At 39.3% G+C, this 26783-nt stretch overlaps 1 protein-coding gene across 2 annotated transcripts in view; it reads right to left on the bottom strand.

Moving 5' to 3' along the window:
- Positions 1-3618: 3618 nt before the first annotated feature.
- DHX40 (DEAH-box helicase 40) overlaps positions 3619-26783 on the bottom strand; it is a 46616-nt gene continuing 23451 nt past the window's right edge. For both annotated transcript variants that reach the window (XM_047757569.1, XM_047757570.1), the window contains exons 11-18: positions 22639-22719; positions 21878-22035; positions 11608-11722; positions 10722-10830; positions 9797-9891; positions 6813-6882; positions 6099-6327; positions 3619-4913 (exon numbers count right to left, since the gene is read on the bottom strand). In XM_047757569.1, the coding sequence (XP_047613525.1) occupies positions 4774-4913; positions 6099-6327; positions 6813-6882; positions 9797-9891; positions 10722-10830; positions 11608-11722; positions 21878-22035; positions 22639-22719 (997 nt within the window). In that variant the 3' untranslated portion in view covers positions 3619-4773. The remainder of the gene's footprint in view (positions 4914-6098; positions 6328-6812; positions 6883-9796; positions 9892-10721; positions 10831-11607; positions 11723-21877; positions 22036-22638; positions 22720-26783) is intronic.

The raw sequence follows: 26783 nt of genomic DNA, 5'->3' as shown, positions 1-26783 counted from the left end.
TCAGCAGAAAGAAACCCGACTAGTATCCGTGAGGACAGGGGTTTGATCCCTGGCCTCGCTCAGTGGGTTAAGGATTGGCATCACCACGAGCTGTGGTGTAGGTCGCAGATGCGGCTTGGATCCTCTCTTGCTCTGGCTGTGGTTGTAGGCTGGCAGCTGCAGCTCCAATTTGACCCCTGGCCTAGGAACTTCCATATGCTGCACATTTGGCCCTAAAAAGAAAAAAATCCAAAATCATTTATAACTGTGTACAACTGGACATGCACAGTTCAAAACCATGTTTTTCAAGGGTCAGTTGTATAGAAGAAAAAAAAAAACCCCACTATTTTGCAACCATAAGAATACAACTGGGAGTTCCCTGGTGGCCTAGCAGTTAATGACTTGGCATTGTTACTGCTGTGACTTGGGTTTGATCCCTGGCCCAGGAACTTCTGCATGCTATGGGAATAGCCAAAAATAAATAAATAAATAATATATATAAATAAAACTAAATCAGGTATGAATCAGAGATTGGTAATAAATCCAGAGAGTAATAATTTGAGGGACAGGCTATACCACACAATCCCAAAGTTCCCTCCTATACATTACTTATTAATTATAAGAGTAGATTGAAGAAATAAATCAAAAAACATCCTAACCAAGTAATCAAAATTGATATCACCAAAAGGTGTAAATATCATGTATCTCCAGATCTGATGCCTTGGGAAAGTTACTCTATCATTGTGACTGCAATATTGCAGTCACAAATGCAAAACCACGAGGAAACAGAGAAATCCAAATTGAGGATCTTCTATAAAATAACCTGTATTATTTTAAAATGTCAAAAGTGTTATTTGAATATGTTAAATGTGAAAGACAACAAGTAAGTTTGGGCAAGAACATGGAGAAAGGGAATCCTTGTATACTTTTGGTGGCAATGTAAGGTGGTATAGCCACTATAGAAAATAATATGGAGGTTCTTCAAAAAATTAAAAATAGAACTACCACAGGATCTAGGAATTCCACTTCTGGGTATTTTACCAAAGAAAACAAAGATACTAATTTGAAAAGATATATGCACTCTTATGTTCATTGCAGTATTACTTATAATAGCCAAGATATGGAAGCAACCTAAGCATCCATTGATGGATGAATGGATAAAGATGTGGCATATATATTACAATGGAAAATTAGCCATTAAAAAAAAGAGAATGAAGGAGTTCCGTCATGGTTCCCCTCATGGTTCCTGACTAGGAACCATGAGGTTGCAGGTTTGATCCCTGGCCTTGCTCAGTGGGTTAAGGATCTGGCATTGCCATGAGCTGTGGTATAGGATGCAGATGTGGCTTGGATCCCGAGTTGCTGTGGCTGTAGCATAGTCCGGCAGCTGTAGCTCCAATCAACCCCTAGCCTGGGAACCTCCATATACCATGGGTGTGGCCCTAAAAAGCAAAAAAAACAAAATAAATTTTTAAAAAGAATGAAGTCTTGCCATTTGCAACAACGTGAATGGACCTAGAGGGTATTATGCTAAGTGAAATAATCAGAGAATGACAAATACCAAATGATTTCACTTATATATTAGATCTGAAAAACAAAACAGGGAATTCTCATTGTGGATCAGCGGTAACAAATCCAACTAGTATCCATGAGGACATGGGTCCAAACCCTGGCCTCGCCATGAGCTGTGCTGTAGGTCGAAGGTGCAGCTCACGTCTGTTATTGCTATGGCTGTGGCGGAGGCTGGCAGCTAGAGCTCCGATTTGACTCTAGCCTGGGAACTTTCATGTGGCTTGCGTGCGGCCCCTAAAAGACAAACAAAACAAACAACAGGAGTTCCTGCTGTGGCACAGTGAAAATGAATCCAACTAGTATCCATGAAGATACAGGTTTGAGTCCTGGCCTCCCTCAGTGGGTCAAGGATCAGGTGTTACCATGAGCTGTGGCCTAGGTTGCAGACGCAGCTCAGATCTAGCGTTGCTGTGGCTGTGGTGTGGGCTGGCAGCTGTAGCTCCAATTTGACCCCTCACCTGGGAGCTTCCATATGCCTTGGGTGGGGCCCTAAAAAGCGAAAAAGTAAATAAATAAATAAACATAACAAAACAGAAACAGAGTCATAAATACAGAGAACAAACAGGTCGTTGTCAGACGGGGAGAAGTGGGGTGATGAGTGAAACAGATGAGGGAGATAAAAGAGGTGCAAACTTCAGTTATAAAATAAGTAAGTCACAGGGAAGAAATGTACAGCATAAGAATAGAGTCAGTAACACTGTAGTTATCTATGTATAGTGACAGAAGGTAAATAAATTTATTGTGATAAACATTCTGTAATGTATAGAAATATCAAATCACTTATCAAATCACTATGTTGTGCACCTGGAAATAACATAGTGTTATCGGCAAATTATACTTGATTTTTTTATTTTTTAAATTGAAGTATAGGTCATTTTACAGTTTCAGGTGTACAGCAGAGATTCAGTTATATATTTTTTCAGATTCTTTTCCATCATAGGTTATTATAAGATATTGATAGTTTCTGCACTATACAGTAGGTCCTTGTTTTATAAATTCCCTATACTCCAATTTTAAATAATGTTAAATGTAAAATGCAAAGAAAGACGAAGGACCTTTTCCATATTAAAGGAGATTAAATACACCCACAGCATATGGATGTTCCCAGGCTAGGGGTCAAATCGGAGCTGTAGCTGCTGGCCTACCCCACAGCAATGCGGGATCCAAGCTGCGTCTACGACTTACACCACAGCTAATGGCAATGCTGGATCCTTAACCCACTGAGTGAGGACAGGGATTGAACCCACATCCTCATGGATACTAGTCAGGTTTGTTACCACTGAGCCACAACAGGAACTCCATGATTCTTTTTTTTTTTTTTCTGTCTTTTTGCTATTTCTTGGGCCGCTCCCTCAGCATATGGAGGTTCCCAGGCTAGGAGTCGAATCGGAGCTGCAGCCACTGGCCTACGCCAGAGCTATAGCAACGCGGGGTCCGAGCCGTGTCTGTGACCTACACCACAGCTCATGGCAATGCCGGATCGTTAACTCACTAAGCAAGGGCAGGGACCGAACCCCCAACCTCATGGTTCCTAGTTGGATTCGTTAACCGCTGTGCCACGACGGGAACTCCAGGAACTCCACGATTCTTCACTGGATCCTAAAATGGGGGAAAATGATATAAAGGATATTATTTGGGACAACTGATGAAATTATAGATACAGATCATAGGTATAAATGTGTGCTTAATAAATGTTTACTCAGATAAGAGAGCTTTCATCCCAAGAATCAACATACACTCCCACCACGTCTTAAGAAAAGGCACTGATACATATGCCTGAAAAGAGAAAGTGATGGGAATAATGTGCTGAAAATGTATAGAGCACTGAAGATTAAATGAACAAGTTGACAACGCTGGGAATGTTTGGAGAAACCATCACCACTCACCTTACTTCAACAACAATCACATGGATTTAGGTCCTCATGGGATTTTTCAATAAAAGCTTCAAGTTTCTAATAATGAACAGAAAACTGTTTAGATGCCAAGGGAAATAACTGTAAAAGAGTGAGTTACCCATAAAAACTTAAGATTCTTAAATTTTACAAAAAAATCTAAAAACACACATTATACTGCCTTTTGAATTTTAATGACACTAATAGTTTTATTTAACAAACATTGAGTGACTACTATGTGCAAAGCACTGTGCTAGATGCCATGAAAGATACAAAGATGAAAAAGACATAGTCCCTGCCCACAAGGAGCGTATAATCTAGGGGGGGAGACAGACAAATACACAAATACCTAGAATACAAGGCAGTAAACAACAGAGTGGGCAAGTGCTGAGTGTGGCCTGAGTGTGATACTAACTGGCCTCAAGGTTCCAATTTGAAACACTGTTGATATAGTGTTGGCTGCTTTGAAAATCCCTCTCAAGATTGGTATTAACAGATGTTTAATCGGTCCTACCCAAGCAGCTGTGAGGCAAGAGAGTAGGCCAGGTGGAAGGGCTGTTTGAAACACTGTCCACCTACATACATGGTGCTGATACAAGTATGTAGGGCCAGCTCAAAAGAGAACATATATATATCATCTGTCCTTTGGTTAATGGCTATAGCTACTGTTTTAAACAATATACTTTATATAAAAAGGAATTTGTATAACCCCAGAAAAATCAACTTAAGGATTAATATTAATTCAACAAAGAACCTTGCCATAGGCAATTTTCTTATTTACTAATTGATTAAGTCTTTTCTCTAAATATCTATAAAGCTCTGTAGCAATTAAACAGTTAGACATCTAAGTATTGCTGAGTAAAAACCTCTTAGGTTCAGCCTTCGGAAGGAAATGGTCACATAACCTGAAAACCTGATATAATACTATTCTAATAGCAACAAGAAGGCCTTAAAGAGATTTAAGGAAAATAATTTTTAATGCTTCGATGCAAATGGAATACACGCTGATTAAATACAATTCAATGTTCTTTGAAAATATCTCAATGACAGCATTTGATACCAGTTAAGGCCAGCAAAATTGAAGTGAGGAAAATTTCACATAAATTGTCTTTCATTGGTTTCATGTATCATTGCCTATGACGATGGCAACCCAATCTTTTCTTCGAAAATTCCATTTACTGGTACAGATGAGCTTTGATTTGCTTTTAACTTGTATGCTAAGAAAAGTTGCTGACCACTTCCTCTTGGTAGTGCTGTCTGACATAAACGGCAAAGTAGAAGCACATTTTCTGGCTGCTTTTCCTACTTCCTGAATTGGAGGGTTCACTGCTTAGCCTGTTTCCTTCAGTGTGTCACTGTGATCCTGGGACCTCTGCTGCTTTCTCTCAAGGAAACGAGCACGTGCATCTGATATGGATTTATCGTCATTTCTTCTTTGCATTTTCTTTAGGACTTCTTTTGATATTCCATCTGAAAACATTACAAACTAATCCAGTAAAACTTTAGTTTTGAGTTTCAGTACTAGAAATGTTAAGAGAGAGAGATGCCCTGATTTTTCAATGTTAAGGGAGAAAAAAGGCAATTAAAATTTGCCCTATCAAAGGAAATGACACAGGAGTTCCCGTTGTGGTTCAGTGGTAATGAACATGACTAGCATCCATGAGGACTTGGGTCCAAACCCTGGCCCTGCTCAGTGGGTTAAGGATCTGGCATTGCTGTAAGCTGTGGTATAGGCTGTTACTGCAGCACCGATTCAACCCTTAGCCTGGGAACTTTCCATATGCTGCAGATGTGGCCCTGACAAGGAAAAAAAGAAAAAAGAAATGATATAGTTGATGGCTAAAAAATAAGAGCAGAGGCCTGAGGAGTCAGAAAAACTGACCTTAATTCAAGCACGTAGTATAGTTTACACTGCAACAAAATACCTAGCAGTCAAAATTTCTAAAGACTCTTCTATAATCTTGGGCAAAATTCTCCACCATTCTATTTTTCAGTGATGTTAAATAAGGATAACAATTTACTCCATCAATCAGCCTCAAAAAGCTTTACTGAAAAGCTTTTTATATGTGAGCTGGGAATTAAGCTTTCTGTCCCAGTTCAGTACAACTGTTTATGCCTTCTAATTAGGACCTAACATTTCAGGAAAAATCTCCTGGGGGAAAAAAAGGGTGTTTAAGGCAATAATTTACAAAATTTTATGAACAAAATAAAACCAGTAAAGCACCACTGGGAAGCAATATGGCATAATGATTAAGAGTAGAAGCCGCGGAGTCAAACTCTTTGGATTCAAAATCCAGATTCACCAAATGTTAGCTTTGGAATTTTCAGCAAAGTTACACTGTTATTTCCCCATCTATAAAGTAGGGATATGTAGTTACTTCTTAGGGTTACTATAAAAATTTAATGGAGTAATGTAAGTTGTTAGCACACGGCAAAAGTTTAATAGATTTTGTTGTTAGTAATGTTAGAAAAAGGGATTAAGGAAAAACATAATTGGAAGGAAAAAAGGAAGTAAAAAAATAACTTAAGTCTGAGATTCGTGACAACTCTTTGCTTTTATGAGGAGATAGAGCCAGAATCTAAGCTCTGCAACAGCATTTCTGTAACTACATGAGAATTTGGACATTTATGCTCTAGAACAAGTGATTCACTCACCCTTCAGATGCTTTACATTTTCCTTATTTGTCCACCTCCTTCTTGCATCTTCTCTCACTTCACGTCGGGCCACACTGCTCAAATCATGTGCATTAAATTCATGCAACTTGGGTAACAAGTCTCTCACCCATTCATAACGGATTGGACACACAATTCTTGCGTAGACTTTGGTGGTAACTAATACCTCATGAAAAATGATCCACTCAAGTTTGGTTTCCTGTTCATGAAGCTACACAAAAGAATTCTTTTAAGGGTGATACCTCAATAACCTGCCTTATTCCACATTAGACCAACCAAATACTAACAGTCCAAACTCTTCTGAATTAATCTCTGTATTCTTACAGAGGAGACATGGGCCAATCAATGTTTATGTAATATAGATAAATGCTCATCCTATCCTCAAAGAGAAAAGTAGAAGACATCTGTATATTACTTATTCCTACACCTTTACAAATGTCTTTTATTAAAAATAAGGTACCTTACAAAAAGAAATAATAGGAGTTCCCATCATGGCTCAGTGGAAACAATCTCACTAATATCGATGAGGATGCAGGTTCGATCCCTGGCCTCGCTCAGTGGGTTAAGAATCTGTTGTTGCCGTGGCTGTGGTGTAGGCTGGCAGCTGTAGCTCCGATTCAACCCCTAGCCTGGGAATCTTCATATGCCACAGGGGAGGCATTAAAAAGAAAAAAGAAATAATAATAAAGTACTTACTGCTGAGGAAGGATGAATGTGAACTGGGCTTCCACGCCCATCCATTGTGCAAAATGTTCTCCCAACAGATCTAAGAACCAAAAAACCAAAGCACAATGAAATAAGCAGAGCACAAACGATGAAAACTTATCATATGTTCTATTACAAAGAGCACTATAAGCAGCAGTTTATATTTATCCAACTGTCACTATAATTTCTCTACCAATTAATCTTAAAACTAATGTTACAGGAGTTCCCGTCGTGGCGCAGTGGTTAACGAATCCAACTAGGAACCATGAGGTTGCGGGTTCGATCCCTGCCCTTGCTCAGCGGGTTAACGATCCGGCGTGGCCATGAGCTGTGGTGTAGGTTGCAGACGCGGCTCGGATCCTGCGTTGCTGGGGCTCTGGCGTAGGCCGGCGGCTACAGCTCCAATTCGACCCCTAGCCTGGGAACCTCCATATGCCGAGGGAGCGGCCCAAAGAAATAGCAAAAAGACAAAAAAAAAACAAAAAACTAATGTTACAACTTAGTCATTTTAGATAAACGGAGATATTTCTGGTAAGTAGTAATATTAATAGTATTGCATTTGTGCTTTAGAATTTCCAAAATGCCTTCATAATAAAGCCTCGAAACAACTTATGAGTTTTGAGAGCCAGCTTACTTTATTAAAACAGATTCAACTCAGGCCAGGGCTCAGTCCCTGGGTGGGGACAGTCAGGCAGCTAGCTTTCTCAAGGTCACAGAACTAATGTATGGCGAAAGCAAGTCCCAAACATAGGTCTTCCGACTTAAATACAGTATTCTTTACATTATATTATGCTACATTGCTATTTTTAAAGGTATAAACAATTTTCACTATTCTAAAATGTGATGATTAGAACACCTCCTCTATAATTTTTCTAATTCATGTTTTTAACTTCAAATTCTTATCCCCTTCTATGCGTCCCCCACATAACTGTTTATACCCTAGCTCAATCATCACAACTGATTTCTTATGGAACTTTATGTATATTCCTATTATAAGACAGGTCAGACTGAATTATGATTATTTGTCTACGTTATATATATATGTGTGTATATGTATGTACAGTACAAAATTGGACAGTACAAAAATCTTTTTTACTTGAACCATTTAAAAGTTGCCAACCTTATGCCCCATTATCCTCAAATACTTGAATATGAATTTCCTACAATCAAGGATATTCTCCTACAACCATTACACAACCATCAAAACAGGGAATTAACCCTGATACATTATTAACATCTAATTCGCAGACCCCTCTGAAGTTTGATCAAATGTCTTAATAATATCCTTGACAGCGAAAGGATCCAGTTCAGAATCATGTATTGCCTTTACTTTTCACGGTCCCTTGAGTCTCCTTCATTCTGGAATACCCCCCTTGTCTTTCTTTGACCTTCATGATCTTGATACCTTTAGAGATTATAGGCTAGTTATTTTGTAGTATGTCCCTCAATATATATATATATATATATATGTGTGTGTGTGTGTATATATGTATATATATGTGTGTGTGTATATATATATATATATATATATATATATATATTTTGTCTTTTTAGGGCCACACCAGTGGCATATGGAGGTTCCCAGGCTAGGGGTCCAACTGGAGCTATAGCCACTGGCCACTGCCACAGCCACAACAACTCAGGATCCGAGCCACATCAGCTCATGGCAACGCCGGATCCTTAACTCACTGAGCGAGGCCAGGGATCGAACCTCTGTCCTCATGGATGCTAGTCAGATTCGTTTCCCCTGAGCCACGGACGGGAACTGCATGTCCCTCAACTTGATTTTATCTGCTTAGGATGATTGGATTCAAATTACAGATCTTTCCCACAAATATCACAGAAGTGATGCTGTGTTTATATTATATCCTATCAGGAGGAACATGATTTTGATTTGTTTCATTACTAATGCTATTCTCTTTGATTGCTTGATTTAGGCTTCTTCACTGAGAAATCACTTTTTCCCTTTTTAAATAACAAGAATTACAAGCACTCTTTACAAGCACAGAAGAGGTATTCAACTAGGTATATAATTCCATTTGTCGTTAAATTTCTAATTTACTCATTTGTTAATTTATAGGATTATAGACCCATGATTTCACATTTTATTCAGTGGGTTCTAGAATCCATTACTATTATTATCTATTGCGAAGCTCAAAACATCCCATCTTTCATAGGCTGGGACCTATTCAAGCTGGCTCCTGTGTACTTCTGACATGACTTCAACCTTCATTGATCACTTCTTGCTTGCTGGCAAAATTAAGATGTTTCAGGCTCATCTTGTACTTTCCCAGGCGTATTTCTCCAAAGAGCCCTGGGTCCTTCATGTGGCAGACGGCTGTTCTAAGTCAAGATCTGGGCACAAAGTATATTCATTGCTATTATACTGTCATTGCTCCTGGCCCATCTCACAGGTACATATGTATGTATTTATGCACGTACAAACATATATTATACATATACATAGTAAAACCTCTTTTTATTACCATAGCTATCTATCCATCTAACTACATTAAAAACTGTAATACCTGCAACTCCAATCAACACAATTAATGAAAAGGGTCATTGTAACAGATGTCATCATAATCACAGAGCTTAAATCAAACTGTCAATCTTTAATATTAAATAGTTCAATATTGTCATCAAATACAGTTGTATTTGGAGTTCCCATTGTGGCTCAGCAGTAACGAACCAACCAGTATCCATGAGGACGCAGGTTTGATCCCTGGACCCATTCAGTGGGTTAAAGATCTGGTGTTGCTGTGAACTGTGGTTTATGTCACAGATGTGGCTCGGATCCTTGTGTTGCTGTGGCTGTGGTGTAGGCCGGCAGCTGCAGCTCCGATTCAACCCCTAGCCTGGGAATATCCATATGCTATGGATGTGGCCCTAAAAAAGACAAAATTTTAAAAAAGCAAAAAACAAAAAAAAACAGTTGTATTTCTCTAACCATCTCTCAAGCTCTTAATGCTTACCTTCGAGCTACATTTTTGAAATAACCTGCACAAAGACATCTCCGCAATACTTCATGTTTAGGGCCTTCAAAGGTCTCTCTTGGGAAGTCACTTTGCTATAGAAAGAATATATGAACAGTGGTAAATCTCACAGAACAGTTATTTGAAATAATCTTTTAGTTTTAAAAATACACATTTCTAAGGACTGGCCAATATGGAGTAAGAAAGACGAGATTTACCCCTCTGCTTGAAACAATCAAAAAATGGACAAAACATATGAAACTATTATTTCCAAAACACCAGATGTCAAGCAATAAGGGGCAGTGATCTCTGAGAAATAAAGAAGAAAAATAAATGAAGTAAAGCCCAACAATGGCCTCAGCTTACAGTCAACCTTGGGAGAGACTCTGGACCAAGGTGCAGGAAAGGAAAAACCTAAGGGGAACCTGAGTTAAAGTGACAGAGCTGAGGAAGTTCCCCTGTCGTGGAGATGGTTAAGGATCCAGTGTTGCCGCAGCTGCAGCACAGGTGGCAATTGTGATGCAGGTTCGATCCCTGGCCTGGGAAATTCCACATGCCACGGATGTGGCCAAAAAAAGAGGGATGGAGCTAAGAATCCAGGAAAACCAGGATGGCTAGAATTCCTAGGCCAGAGTTCAGGAGAGAAGAGAACTACATAGAGAACTCTCCAGAGATTTGCAGACAGGCCTCAAGAGTTCAACAGCATACTGATTAGCATTATGTGAGGAAATTACCCAAGGCCAGGAAAAGAACCTCCCAAAAGTATAAGGGATAACACAGCTGGGTGTTCACACAGGGTTAGGAACAGTGCCTATTTCCACAAGCCATTCTAGAACACCTTAAAATACACACAATTTTGGGTAGAGTACTCAGACAGAGGGTCTTGCCAAAATGCTACTCAAGGAAAAATCATTATAGCAATCACCTGTTTAAGCTTCCTGATTAGTTCTCTAAGCTGAGCTTCAACACGAAATGCAGAAAATAAGCACCTCCAATGAATCCAATGTTTTTGGCACCATGAAGCTGGAGCTCCACTGCAAAACAAAAATACTGGTATCTCAAAAATATCTGCTGAAAGTGGAAGACAGTCTAACATTCTCATTTTTCTCTTCTTTTTTTTTTTTTTAGGGCCACACTCTCGGCACATGGAAGTTTCCGGGCTAGGGGTTGAATTAGAGCTGCAGCTGCCCGCTTAAACCACAGCCAGATCTGAGCCGTGTCTACGACCTACACCGCAGCTCACGGCAATGCCGGATCCTTAACCCACTGAGTGAGGCCAGGGATCAAACCTGCATCCTCATAGATACCAGTCAAGTTTGTTACCCCTGAGCCACAACAGGAACTCCTAACGTTCTCATTTTCATTACAAAACTAGAAGCCTATTAAGTAATCATCAGCTTTTTTATGAGATCCATCCAATTAATAAAAAAGCATTTTAAGGAATTTTAAAAAACAAATCAGTGTAGGTGCTGATTTACAAAATAATTTGTAAATGGGTTTCTTTTTATATGTGTAAGTATTAACAAATACTCAACCATTTTCTCATCTAAGCTACTTCTATAGAACCAAAATTCTATGAGGTCTTTTTCAGGAAAGGTTTAGGAAGAGAAAAGAACCAACTGTTATGCAATAAATGACTACTAAGTCATAGTTACTTGACACAAATAAATCTCACCAATGTTCACAAAAATACCTTGAGGTCAGTATCATCCCCACTGAACCCATCTAAAGTCACACAGTGTGTATATATATATATATACTGCATCAATTGCAAACCAATACTTTCCATGCCAAAGAACTATCTCACATACCTTGATTTGCACTGTTCAAAGATGACAGCTAAGGTTGCAAAGTCATTAAATCCTCCAGCTTTAGCTGCCAGTTCTCGATGTCTCTGTTCTGCCTCCTTCTGGTACTCTGGATCAACTAAAATGACAATTGGAGAGGCAAGTTAGTTCTACTTTACATCAAGTGCCTATACTCAAGCTCATTAAACACTGCCTCATCCTCTGAGGTGGAATAAGGGAGATACTAACTCTTCGAGGTGGGTCTCTAACTATTCCCACAATTCCTTTTTTTCTTTAACTGCACTTTGGAGATTTAACCAGAATAGCAACATTACTTCTCCCAATCAATTTACCTTTAAAATAGTATCTGGGGAGTTTCCATCGTGGTGCAGTGGAAACAAATCTGACTAGGAATCATGAGGTTGCGGGTTCCATCCCTGGCCTCATTCAGTGGGTTAAGGATCTGGTGTTGCCATGAGCTGTGGTGTAGGTTGCAGACGCGGCTTGGATCCCGAGTTGCTGTGGCTCTGGTGTAGGCCAGTGGCTATAGCTCCAATTAGACCCTTAGCCTGGGAACCTCCATATGCCGAAGGTGCAGCCCTGAAAAGACAAAAAATTAAAATAATAAAATAGTATTTGGAATTTATTTTTACTATAAGACTAACTCATGCTCTCAGTAAAAAAAATTACGTAGAAGTTCAGCTTTCCTCACTTTGTCACACTACCCATAAACCAATCCTCAAGGCTAACCACTGTTAATTATTTAGTATGTGTCCTTCAAGATGTTTTCTATGCACAAACAAACACTGCGTATAGTGGTTTATTTTTACTTAAGTAGGATATACCTTCTGAAACTTTATTTAATTATTTATTTATTTACTTTTTTTAGGGCCACACACACAGTATATGGAAGTTCCCAGGCTAAGGGATGAATCAGAGCTGCAGCTGCTGGCCTACACCACAGCCATAGCAACACCAGATCGGAGCTGCATCTACAACCTATACCACAGCTCACGGCAACACCAGATCCTTAACCCGCTGAGCAAGGCCAGGGATTGAACCTGCATCCTCATGGATACTAGTCGGCACATTACCACTGAGCCGCAATGGGAACTCCCTGAAATTTCACTTATTTAATAATAACTTCATGTAAGTACACACAGAATTTTTCATTCTCAAACATACCTTCATTGTATTTCTCAAGGGTATAAGGAACATACATAATTTAACCAGTATCTATTTATCCAATTCCTTGTTATGGTCAATTAGGGTGATCATATATGCAGACTTGCCTTTTTTAACTTTATCTTGAAGTATATCATGCATATAGAAAACTACACAGATCATAATGAACAGCTCAATGAATGTTCACACACATAACATACCAATGGCCCAACACTCAGATTGAGAATATTATCAGCATCCCAGAGCCTTCTTTTTGCTGTGTCTGTTCCCCTCCACAAGGGTAAACATATGCAGATTTCTAACCCCACTGACGGGTTTTGCCTGTTTCTGAACTTTATATAAATGCACTTTATGAATCTGGCTTCTTCTGCTCAACCTTAGGTTTTTGAGATTTCTCTGTTACTGACTTTGACCCCATCTCACTCAAGAATGATGTGTTCTCACGGCCCAAGTTCCCCAGCACTTTACCCAGGCTCATCTTTCAGAGCCCCCCACCTTTTTTTTTTTTCCTAAAATTTCCTTGGCTTCTTCCTTCATTGTACAACATCAAACCACAATTCCTATTCCTCAGTATATGCACCATAGCCAGATTTAGCAGAGACACCATGTTGCCTGATTCCAGGGAGCAGCACTTATACAGACTACAATGTGAATCTGCAAAGCAGCAGTTCCTATTAGGAAGAAAGCAATCTGATTAAACAAAACATTCACGAAGATATAAAAGTCTTCTATCCTAGGTTTTAAACAGCTTGCACTATGTGACCTGGGTAACAACTGAAGGAAGCAACTAGAGACAAAGGGAGAGCAAAGGGAGAGCAGGACATACAAATGGCCCTGCCAAGGCAAAGATATAATGCCTATCTCTTGCACCAATCAGGGATATTGATTTTTAAGCCAAAATATCTAATTTCATGAACTCAAACACTTTGCCCAGAAGGTACTAATGCCAAAAGTCAAACTACACTAGACTCAAGCATCAACCCTGTCCTGGCTCCCAGCACTGAGCCTATCTATCAGTCAGAAGCTCCTACATCCTTGTACTGTGGTATTACCTGCTATACAAATGTAGAGTTCCAGCTGCCTCTGCGCTATAAAGCCTCAGAGAAGCATCCTATTATGGTGCAGTTCTTCCCTTCTCTGCCTCCGGCTGACCCTAGAAATGTTCAGTTTGGCTCTAATACACAGATGGCTTATCGTCTCTTATTAAAATGTCAGAATAACTACAATAAATTTCAGTGGATTACCAATTTTAAACTCAGTTTATACTGTGTGAAGATTAACTCTGCATGGTTAGTGTTGGATCTCTGTTCTTTAGAATAGCTACCTGCTCACACTTTATTATTTTTTTATTTTTTTGTCTTTTTGCCATTTCTTGGGCCACTCCCGCGGCATATGGAGGTTCCCAGGCTAGGGGTCTAATCGGAGCTGTAGCTGAGCCTATGCCAGAGCCACAGCAACGTGGGATCTGAGCCTCGTCTGCAACCTACACCACAGGTCAGGGCAACTCCGGATCCTTAACCCACTGAGCAAGGACAGGGATCAAACCCGCAACCTCATGGTTCCTAGTCGGATTCGTTAACCACTGTGCCACGATGGGAACTCCCCAGCTCACACTTTAAAAAATGCAGAGGGAGTTCTTGGGTGGCTCAGCAGGTTAAGGACCTGGCCTTGTCACTGCTGTGGCATGGGTTTGATCCCCGGCCTGGGAACTTCTGCATGCTGCAGATGCGGCCAAAACCAAAACAAAACCAAACCAAAAGCAAACAAACAAAAAAACCCCACAAAAAACGTAGAGAGCACACTGCTTTTTCTGGCTTTTTCACATTGCTACAACTTTCTTTGTCTTTCTCTCTTCCTATTATTCTCAAAGTCAAGGGAAAACATAGAACATATATATTTTTTTAAAATTTTATTTATTTATTTATTTTTGTCTTTTTGCTATTTCTTGGGCCGCTCCCGCGGCATATGGAGGTTCCCAGGCTAGGGGTCCAATCGGAGCTGTAGCTGCTGGCCTGCGCCAGAGCCACAGCAACGCGGGATCCGAGCCGCGTCTGCAACCTACACCACAGCTCACGGCAACGCCGGATCGTTAACCCACTGAGCAAGGGCAGGGATCGAACCCGCAACCTCATGGTTCCTAGTCGGATTCGTTAACCACTGCGCCACGACGGGAACTCCAGAACATATTTTTGTTCCTTTTCCTTAACTCTTCCCTCAAAAATAACCCAATTAATTAAAATTAAAACTGACAGAAGTCCCACAGTAAATTCAGGGTTTGTAGAGGAAAGTCAAAAACCGTATCACACACAGTTCCTACAATCTCAGCAAGTTTATTCTCTGACTAAACAGTAGTTTGACTCTCCATCTTTAATTAGTTTCCCAGTAGAGTTGTCATTTTCTGTACTATTTTTCCCCAGATGAAATTCTATTACCAGTTTTACCTCATGCAAATAGGTAGATGCTACTGAAGCAAAACTATAAATAAGAAGCTGAAGCAGCAAAACAAGGCTGTATCAGCTGAACTTCTCCCTTTGGGAAGATAATTCCACACTTTTCCATAGAATAATCAGAAAACAAACTATTACACAGAAAGGGTTTCAATAACTACATTCTCAGAGCTGAAGGAGGGGGACAAGGCTGTAGGTATCATATACACAAAACGTACCATTTATTTCTAAAAATATTACTGCTAAAATAATTAAAATTTTTACAACTGGAGTTCCTGCTTTGGTGCAGTGGATTAAGGATCTGGCAGTGCCACAGCTGTGGCGAAGGTCACAGCAGAAGCTCAGATTCAGTCCCTGGCCTGGGAACTTCCACATGCTGTGGGTGCAGCCAAAAAACAAAAATAAAAAATAGAATAAAAAATAAAACAAAACCAATACAATGTTATTTTAAATTTGTTCCATTTTAAGGCAACACTGTTTACCATCTACTAACATTTAAGAGCTCTCACTCTACTGTCTGACTTTCAAAGCAATTATCTATACTAGCGGACATTGAGTAGCCAGTCTACTATAGCAAAAGAGAGATTATTAAATATGTCAAGAGTATCATCATTTTGATGTTTAAAACCTTTATTCAATGTTAGATCTGAAGATATGAGCCAGTTTTTACCAATAAGCGTATAATAAACTAAATTAGGTAATCTACAATGACTAAGACCCATGTCCAAAAGGACTGCTTATATAAAGACTACATCTGCACTTGGACAGCCAATATATATTTTGGGGTGGAACGATACCTCAGTAAGTCACATGCTCAAAAACTGAAGCTGCATTTTGTAGTGGTTGAAGTTCTTGACGATCCCAGTTTAAAAATTAAGCCTAGGTCATACATGTATATAAAGCAAGAGCATCTCTCTAAGTATGAATAATAAACTGGTAGCAATTGTTGCCTCAGGGACTCAGACCTGGGTGATGCCGAGGAATGTCGCTGCCAAGGTGCCTAACTATGGAGATCAAACTATGGAGGAATTTATGCCCCAGGGCACTGTCTAAAACTAAGATTAATCAGTTAGTACTCCGTGGAGACTAACAGCTTGGTATAAATACCCATACAGACACTCCAGCAAAAATTGAGGCAGACCAGCCAAACTTTTAAAATTTTGTTTTTGTTTTTTAGTCTCTTTAGGGCCGCACCCACAGCATATGGAAGTTCCTAGGCCAGGGGTCGAATCAGAGCTGCAGTTGCCAGCCTAAACCACAGCTGCAGCAACATGGGATTCGAGCCACATCTTCGACCCACACCAGAGCTCACGGCAATGAGGTAACCCCCCCACCCCGTATCCCCACAGCGAGGCCAGGGACCAAACCTACATCCTCATGGATACTAGTCAGGTTCGTTACCTGCTGAGCCACAACAGGAACTCCTGCTCATCCATTCTAAATGTAATAGTTTGCAGCTATAAACCCCAAGCTCCCAGTCCATCACACTTCCCCCTGCTTATTGTACATTTTAACTTCAGCAGTTAGCACTGACTGGTCAGAGGTTGTTCCTAAGCCCCTTAAACCACTAATCTTTACTGCTGGATCTATGTCGTGAGATTTGGAGACTATTTCCACAGTTCAGGAAGTTTATGAGTTTGTGTTAGGTTCAGCCAAAGACCAGAGGCTCAGATGTTCCCCCTCCTTTTGCTTCTCAGAAGGTACAAACTTGGGCATCTGCATAGTCTTCCAGAATATCAGGACAACTCTGGTTGTTGCAAGTTTCTCTGATATGTGAAATGTTTGGTCTCATTTATGACAAACCCAGAGCTAACATCATACTCAGTGGCAAAAAGCTGAAAGCCTATCCTTTAAAATCAGGAAATAGAAAAGGATACCCACTCTAGCCACTTCTGTTTAACATAGTATTGGAAGTCTGAACCCAGCAGTCATGCAAGAAAAGGAAATAAAAGGCATTCAAATTGTAAAAGAAGTAAAACTGTCACTATTTGCAGATTACATGATACTATACATAGAAAACCTTAAAGTAGCCACCAAAAAATTATTAGAATAGATGAATTCAGTGAAGTTGCAGGACACAGATTAATATTTAGAAATCTGTTGCTTTTCTATACACTAATAATGAACTATCAGAAAGAGAAAGTAAGAAAGTAATACATTTTAAATTGTATCAAAAAGAATAAAATACTTAGGAAGATGATATATAAAAAAAGGAAAGATATCTTGTGTTCCTTGGTTGGAAGAATTAATATTGTTGAAATATCCACACTACTTAAAGCAGTCAATGGGTTTAATGGACTCCCCATCAAAATACCTTTGATATTTTCTGGACAGATCTGGAACAAATTGTCCTAAAATTTATACAGAACCACAAAAGACCCTGAACTGCCAAAGCAATCTCGAGAAAAAAATAAGCTTGAGGTATCACACTCCCTGACTTTAGAGTATACTACAAAGTAATCAAAACAGCACAGTACTGGCACAAAAACAGACACATAGATCAATGGAAGAGAAAAGAGCACCCAGAAATAAACTTATGATGAATTAATCTACAACAAAAGAGGATAGAATATACAATAGAGAAAATGCAGTTTCTTCAATAAATGGTGCTGGGAAAAGTAGACAGCTACATACATTGAGAATGTATGAAAAAGAATATCAAAAATGAAATTAGAACATTTTCTCAAACCATATATAAAAATAAACTCAAAATGGATTAAAGATCTTTCAAAAAAAAAAAAGGAGTTCCAGTTGTGGCGCAGTGGTTAACGAATCCAACTAGGAACCATGAGGTTGCGGGTTCGATCCCTGCCCTTGCTCAGTGGGTTAAAGATCCGGCATTGCTGTGACCTGTGGTGTAGGTCGCAGACACGGCTTGGATCTGGTGTTGCTGTGGCTCTGGCGTAGGCAGGCGGCTACAGCTCCGATTAGACCCCTAGCCTGGGAACCTCCATATGCCTCGGGAGCGGCCCAAGAAATGGCAAAAAAAAAGACAAAAAAAAAATCTTTCAAACCTCAGGAGTTCCCATTGTGGCTCACTGGGTTAAGAACTTGACTAGTATCCACGAAGATGTGGGTTTGATCCCTGGCCTGGCTCAGTAGGTTAAGATACGATGTTGCCATGAGCTGTGGTGTAGGTCATAGATGTGGCTCTGATCCTGAATATTTCACAAAATTCACTGATTCACTTATGATTTATACTTTTCACTACATGCAAAAAAATTTTTTTTGGCTGCACCCACTGCACACAGAAGTTCCTGGGTCAGGGACAGAACCCAAGCCACAGTAACAATGCTGGATCCTCAACCCACTGAGTCACCAGGGAGCTCCTGTAAGCAAATATTGAACTCTAGTTATATAGGGCTACCTTTCACAATGGATAGCTTAGCAATTCTTTTTTGGGTCTTTTTAGGGCAGCACCCGTGGCATATGGAGGTTCCCAGGGTCAAATCAGAGCTGAAGCTGCCAGCCTATGCATCACAGCAATGCCAGATCAGAGCCACTTATTTACTGCACATAGTAGTATTTTACTAGAAAAAAAACACTGCAATTAGGGGTATCACTAAGTCAAAATTCTGACACTTAAAATATACTTCAATCTTTTTTTTTTTTCTTTTTAGGGTTGCACCTGTTGCATATGGAAGTTCTTGGACTAGGGGTTGAATCAGAGCTGCAGCTGTAGCCCTACACCACAGCCACAGTAACACTAGATCTGAGCTGCATCTTCGAACTACACCACAGCTTGTGGTAAAGCCAGATCCTTAACTTATTGAACAAGGACAGGGATGGAACCTGTATCCTCATGGATATTAGCTGAATTCTTAACCCACAGGGCCACAATTGGAACTCCTACATTGCAATCGATTTGGGATAGGCAGCACACTGATTAAACTACAGAGTATTTTTATAGAAAAACATATCCTCCGTTATAATTATTGCAATAATAAACCAATCTGGACCCAACACTCGCAGCTATAAAGGGATATGGCCAGTGAGATAGGATACTATTGCTAGTCTTGGCTACAAGCAAGATACACCATCTACTCAGATGATCCTTGAAAAAAAAATTGTGCCATCCCACCCCCCACCAATTAGAAGAAAACAAAGTTGATATGTGATGAACTAAGTTGTGTCCCATACTGACACACCAAGAAAGGAAAGAAGCAGAGGTCTAAAGACATGGAAACCTCAAAACAATTCTCGAAGGGTACAAGGACTGACCTACCATTTCTTTTGATTGTAGGGGGGAAAAAAGGTTAATACATTACTAATGTACTATAACAGGGCAAAGGTTCACCATATTATCCTCCTTTAAAGTGAAAGGAAATTAACACTCAGCCAGAAACATTATATACTCCCTATTTCAAAAAACTAAGTTAAAGAGTAACAAAATGGGAGTTCCCATTGTGGCTCAGTGGGTTAAGAACCTGGTGGAATACCCATGAGGATGGAGGTTCGATCCCTGGCTTTGCTTAGTGGGTTAAGGATCTGGTGTTGACTTAAGTTGCAGCATAGGTTCCAGATGTGGCTCAGATCTGGTATTGCTGTGGATGTGGCATAGGCTGACAGCTACAACTCCAATTCAATCCCTAGCCCGGGAACTTCCATATGCTGCAGGTATGGCCCTAAAAAGAAAAAAAAAAAAAAGAGTAGCAAAATTTTAAAAATTATTTATCTTTAGTTTCATGCCCCATATAACTAAAAATATGGTAATCAAAAAATGTTCAATAATTTTAAAAAATGTTCAGTGAATTGCTGGAGATCTAAATAAACTGATATACCATATACACAAATAGGAAGACAACACTGATGTCAATTCTTTCCAGTTTGATCTATAGATTCAACATAGTATCAATTAAAGTCTCAGAATCTTTTTTCTTTTTTTTTTTTTAATATTTTTTGTCTCTTTAGGGCCACAGCACATGGAGGTTCCCAGGCTAGGGATCGAATTGGAGCTGTAGCTGCCAGCCTATGCTACAGCCACAGCAACGCATGGTCTGAGCCGTGTCTGCGACCTACGCTACAGTTCATGGCAACACCAGGATCCTTAACCACTGAGAGAGGCCAGGGATCGAAACTGTATCCTCATGGATGCCAGTTGGGTTCATTAACTGCTGAGCCACAATTGGAACTCCTCAGAAAGTTATTTTGTGATTATCAACAAACTGGTTTTGAAGTTTACAGAGAAAGAGAAAGGACCCAGAATAATCAAAACAATGTTGAAGGAGAAGAACAAAGCTGGAGAAATGACCCTATCCGGGTTTAAGAGTTACTACAAAGCTTCAATCATTAAGACAGTGTGGTACTGACAGAAGAAAAACAGACTGATGGTATAGAATACAGGGCCCAGAAATAGACCCACACAAATTCAGTCAAATGATCTCTGACAAAGGAGCAAAGGAATTACAATGGGGAAAGGAATCTTGAACACAAGGGGCTAGAAAAAAAGGACATCAACTCCTAGAAAATGACATAGGAGAAAATCTAGATGAACCTGGGTATGGTGATAACTTTTCAGAAGTCACTAAGGCATGACCCATGAAAGGAATAACGGATAAGGTGGACTTCATTAAAATTAAAAACTTTTGCTCTGTGAAAGACAATGTCAAGAGAATGAGAAAATAAGCCAGACTGAGAGAAAACATTTGCAAAGGACATCTGATAAAGAACTCTTGCCCAAAACATACATGAACTCAATGATAAGAAAACAAACAACCAGATTTCAAAAAGACTGGAACAGATATCTCACCAAAGGAGATATATAAATGGCAATAAGTATATGAAAAGATGGTCATAAACATCATATGTCATCAGGGATTTGCAAATTTAAAACAATGAAAAATCACCACATACCTATTAGAACGGCCAAAATCCAAAACACGGACAACACCAAAAGCTGACGAGAATGTGGAGCAACAGGAATCTCAGAAAGTTACTTCCCATTGCTGGTGGGAATGCAAAATGGTGCAGACACTTTGGAAGACAGTTTGGTAGTTTCTTACAAATCTAGACATACTCTTATCACACAGTTAACAGTGAGTTGAAAATCAATGTTCACACAAAAACCTGCACACAAATGTGTAGAGCATCTTTACCCACAGCTGTCCAAACTTGAAAGCAATCAAGATGTCCTTCAATAGGTGAATGGATAAACAAATCCCACACAATGGAAAAGTATTCAGCAATAGAAAGAAATGAGCTATCACGCCACAAAATGGCATGGAGGAACCTTAAATGCACACTTCTAAGTTAAGGAAGTCAATCTGAAAAGGCTACAAATTGTATGATTCCAATATATTCTGGAAAAAGGCAAAACTAGGGACACAGTAAAAAGATCAGTCGTTGCTAAGGGTTTGGGCAAAGGGATGTAGGAATGTAAGTGGAGCAGACAGTGAAATTATTCTGCACTATACACTGATGGTGAATATACGTCATTATAGATTTGCCAAACCCCAAGAATTTACAACACAGTGATCCCTTATTTAATAATAAAGTATCAATACTGGCCATCGATTGTAACAGAGGTACCACACTCAGGAAAGATGTTAATAAGAAGGAAAATTGTGTGTGTTTGCACTTTCCCTCAATTTTTCTACAAACCTAAAACTGCTCTAAAAATAAAAATCTATTAATTAAAAAAACCTCATCAATAAACCTCTTACCAGGTCTAATGAAGACATTTTCCACAGACAACATTGCTGCTATTGGAAGTAATAGATCTTCACAGTCCAGAGAAGCAGCCTTTATTACTGCACATGTCAGATGTGGAGGGAGAGGAAACTCTACCATAGACAAACCCAATCTGGTCACATGGCCACTCCTTAATAGAAAGAAAAAGTTCTTAAGTCTTCCTACCTTAGGAGAGTAAAAATGAAATGTTCATCATTCAGAATAAGTCAGATATAATTTAATTATTTTAAATCACCTCCAGAAATTCAATTCAGTATAAGAAATGATACACTATGCTTGTTGATAAGAGAAATATAAAGATGATAAATTTCTTGCTGTCAAGGGCCTATATATCCAAAAAACCAAACAACGAGGCAGGATAAAATAGTATAATAAAAGACACAGAAGCATGGAAGATGTCCTTAGAGAAATGAGACAATGATAATTACCAAATCTTTTCCCATCACGCAATCCTAAGAACAAGGACTCTGGCTCTCTTATCATTTTGGTGTACCCAGCACAATGCCTGGCACTGAAATGGTACTCAGAAATTACTTGTTAAATGATACTAACATTAAACAAAATTAGTTTTATGGTACAATCTCAGAATTGTGGTGAAGAAAGACTGAGGATAAATTCTGATTTCAGGTAAAGCAATCCAGTTAATTCAAACGAATCACTTTCTGATAAAGGAAAGTATTAAGAACCCTGTTTTCAAAAGATACTAACACCTATTATGCTTGATTTTTTTTACCTGTCAATAGCATCACACTGGTAAAGTTGTTTAAGAGCTTCCAAAATAAGTCTCTCATTAGGTGGATCCAAATAGGGAAACCTGTATGTTTAAATGAGATATAAAATGAGATACTGTTTCTTGAACATGGTTAAGATTTCATATAGACTTGAAAATTATTTTAAAAGGTTTTACTTCTATTTTTCAAGTCTTTCTTTTTTTTTTTAAGCATCTATGATCATGATCAGCATTTAGCAAAGGAGGAAATATTTTTTTCTGAATTACACTCTTCAATTTAATTCAAGAAGTCCTTCTTTTTCATTCCTCCTTACTTATCTTAACCCTCCTCTATTCTTCAAAGCCAATATCATCTACTCTGCTCTATAGTGTATAATTTTTTTTACAATTTTATAAAACTGTTTAGAAAAATTAACTGAAAGTGGTTAAAATTACAAATTATTTAACAGTACCTCAAAATGGTTTTTGATAAAATGAGAAATCAATTAATTTTACAATTTGTTTTTATTGTATTTATGTATATGTATGTACTTATTTTTTCCCAAACTATCTGCAAATAACTTGCAAATATAATGTCAATTCACTCCTGAAATATTTCAGCATGCATCCTATGAAAATAAGGACCTTCTCTTTACATACAGCAATATCATTAATGAACATTAGACAATTAATAATAGTCACAAAGGACAGCGGAGTGGCATATAACCAAGGGTGAACATATATGTCACCCATAAGAACAATAATTACTTAATATTATATGCACTGAATGATTTTTTTCCAGCATTAGTCTCTTTCTTTTGGCCATGCCCACAGCATGCGTAAGTTCCTGAGCCAGGGATTGAACCCTTGCCACAGAAGTAACCCAAGCCACAGGAGAAACAATGTCAGATCCTTAACCCACTGAGCCGAAAGGGAACTCCAACAGCATTAGTCTTGAGGTGATCAATAATCTACTCCAATGTCTCACCCTGAAAAAGCTCCAGCAGAAGACAAAGGGTCCAATATCTTACACAAAAGTTCATTCCAGGATTGACAGCTCTATTTAAAAAACAAGGAAGTTCCCATAAGGCACAGCAGGTTAAGGATTTGGCTTTGCTGTGGCACAGGTTGCAATTCGGAGCAGGTTCAATCCCTGCCCCAGGAACTTCCACATGCTGCGGTCGCAGCTTAAAAAAAAAAAAAAAAAAAAAAGCTGTTCTAGTTTGAGGAGTTCCTGTTGTGGCTCAGTGGTAATGAACCCAACTAGTATCCATGAGGATGCAGGTTTCATCCCTGGCCTAGATCTGGCATTGCCATGAGTTGCGGTGTAGGTCACAGACACAGCTCAGATCCCTCATTGCTGTGGCTGTGGCACAGGCCCAATTCGACCCCCCTCCCCTGAGAACTTCCATATGCCTCGGGTGTGGCTCTTAAAAGAAAAAATAAATAAATAAGTAAATAAGAATACACAAAAGGAGTTCCCGTCGTGGCGCAGTGGTTAACGAATCCGACTAGGAACCATGAGGTTGCGGGTTCGGTCCCTGCCCTTGCTCAGTGGGTTAACGATCCGGCGTTGCCGTGAGCTGTGGTGTAGGTTGCAGACGCGGCTCGGATCCCGCATTGCTGTGGCTCTGGCGTAGGCAGGTGACTACAGCTCCAATTCGACCCCTAGCCTGGGAACCTCCATATGCCTCGGGAGCGGCCCAAGAAATAGCAAAAAGACAAAAAAAAAAAAAGAACACACAAAAAATCTGGTGGACTGTTCTACAGGAAGCTTCCTAAAACTTGTACCGAAAAGTTCTGGTATCTGCTAGAGCAAGAGTTGGCAAGCACCTTCCAAGGTTTTGCAGGCCATACGGTCTCTGTCATATGCCCCACTCTGCTTCTGGAGCAAAAGCAGCCTACACATAAAAGAATGGGCATGGCTGTGTTCCAATAAAATTTTATTTATAAAAAGTCAGTGAGCCTGGACCAAATTTTGTAACCCCTGTCCTAGAGCGATACCAAACTAAGCAGCTTCCTCTTCTAGAAAAAAAGCCTTTTCATATTTGTAAACACTACAATTATTTCTCTCTTTTGATAATACCAATGACCAATTCTGTCACAAATTCCTTGTATTATTTGGTTTCTAAGAGATCTACTATATCTAATTACCATTTTTTAGAAACTCTAGTTTTTCAAACTCCTCATAAAACGTGATAACATCAAAACTGAACTCCAAATGCAGAGTGGCCAACACAGAACAGGAACGCCATAGCCAGTCATCTGGACCAGCAGTCTGTTAACATCACCAAAGTCTATGCCACTGGGATTTTTTGAATTGTTTTTCAGACAGAATAAGAATTGCAAGCTCCTATTACATTTGTGGCGACCTGGTAATTTCAGATCCTTTCCACACTGAATTTCCTTAATGTGCAACCAATACTTATAGATTTAAGATGTACACTTTCAGACTTTTATCTTGCTAATTTTTGTCGAGGCTCCGGCTTGTTCAGACCATTCCAAATCTTAGTTTTTTTAATCTACCCATTAGATGGAAGATATTTTCAAAAAGTCTGGTAATCATGACTTCAATATCTTTCTTTAGTATTTTCATTAAAAATGCTTATCAGGAAAGAGTAAAATTCAGCATACTACCAGTAAAACCTCCATCTAGGCCACACCAAGTAAATTAATCAATACTTTCAGGATGTGGCTATTCAGCAACTATACCCTATTTCAGCAGTATGTCACATCTTTATTCACTTAGATCTCAAATGTAATCTTGTTAAATATTGTCTTGAGAACAAGACACATTAGCTTATCGAATGATAATTCAATAAATTCTTGTGGGAGTTCCCGTCGTGGCTCAGTGGTTAATGAATCCAACTAGGAACCATGAGGTGGCAGGTTCGATCCCTGGCCTCACTCAGTGGGTTAAGGATCTGGTGTTGTCGTGAGCTGTGGTGTAGGTTGCAGACAGCTCGGATGTGGCGTTGCTGTGGCTGTGGTACAGGTCAGCAGCTACCACTCCGATTAGACCCCTAGCCTGAGAACCTCCATATGCCAAGAGTGCCGCCCTAAAAAGACAAAAAACCAAAAAACAAAACAAAACAAAAAACAAAAAAATAAAAAAACTGGAAAGGAAATGGTTTATAATGATATATTCTTTGTGAACCATTTTGATTCATACTGATTAGTATAAATCACTCTTATATTTTCTTAAACCATTTCCCAATAAACCATACTAGAATTTGCTAAGAATCAATGTCAAGCTTACTGGGCAGTTGTTTCCATAACCTGCCCTTTCCATAAATGGAAAAATTAAGACATTTGCGTTTCTCACAATTTCCTGGTAACCTGTTCTGCATAATTTCTCATAGATGACCCACAATATCTCTGACACTATATCTGCAAGTTCCTTCAGTACCATGGAAATAATGTCTAAAACTTCAAGACAAACGCATTTATGGTCATTAGGTTTTCTCTCATTATTTCCTAATCCATATTAGTCATCAATTCCTTCTTATCTAGACTTGTTCTTATCTTTCCAGTTTTAAAATCATTCTTAATGGAAGAGAAAGGGGAAGCAAAACAGTAACTGAAAAGTTCCATTTTCTTTCTGTCATCTATGAATACTATACCGTCTATCCCCAATTCTGGTTCTATCTGTCCATATTCTACACACCTTTTTTTTTTCTTTCCCTTCAACTTTGGCTGCCCAGCAGCACATGGAGCTCCTGGGCCAGGGATCAGATCCAAGCTGCAGTTGAGACCTAAGCCACAGCTGCGGCAACACCAGATCCTATTAACCCACTGTGCAGAGCCGAGGATCAAACCCTCGTCCCAGTGCTCACAAGATGCTGCCACTCCTATTGTGCCACAGTGGGAACTCTCATATTCTACATACATCTTAAAAAGAGGGGGGAGATACAACATGATAAATATAATTAACATTGTCATGTGTTATATATGAGTTTTAAAACTTTAGAAAAATAACTCAGTGCAAGTGATATTAAGTATATTCAATTTATTGGTCCTAATTTTCTCTTCTTTTCTTTCTTTCTTTTTTTTTTTTTTTTGGCTTTTTAGGGCCGCAAGCAAGGCATAAAGGAGGTTCCCAGGCTAGGGGTCTAATCGGAGATACAGCTGCCGGCCTACACCACAGCCACAGCAACACAGGGTCTGAG

This window comes from Phacochoerus africanus, chromosome 14 (genome assembly GCF_016906955.1).
Source record: "Phacochoerus africanus isolate WHEZ1 chromosome 14, ROS_Pafr_v1, whole genome shotgun sequence".
Classification (NCBI taxonomy): Eukaryota; Metazoa; Chordata; class Mammalia; order Artiodactyla; family Suidae; genus Phacochoerus; species Phacochoerus africanus.
The sequence above is the reverse complement of the archived record's forward strand: the minus strand, read 5'-3'. Positions and strand labels throughout refer to the sequence as shown.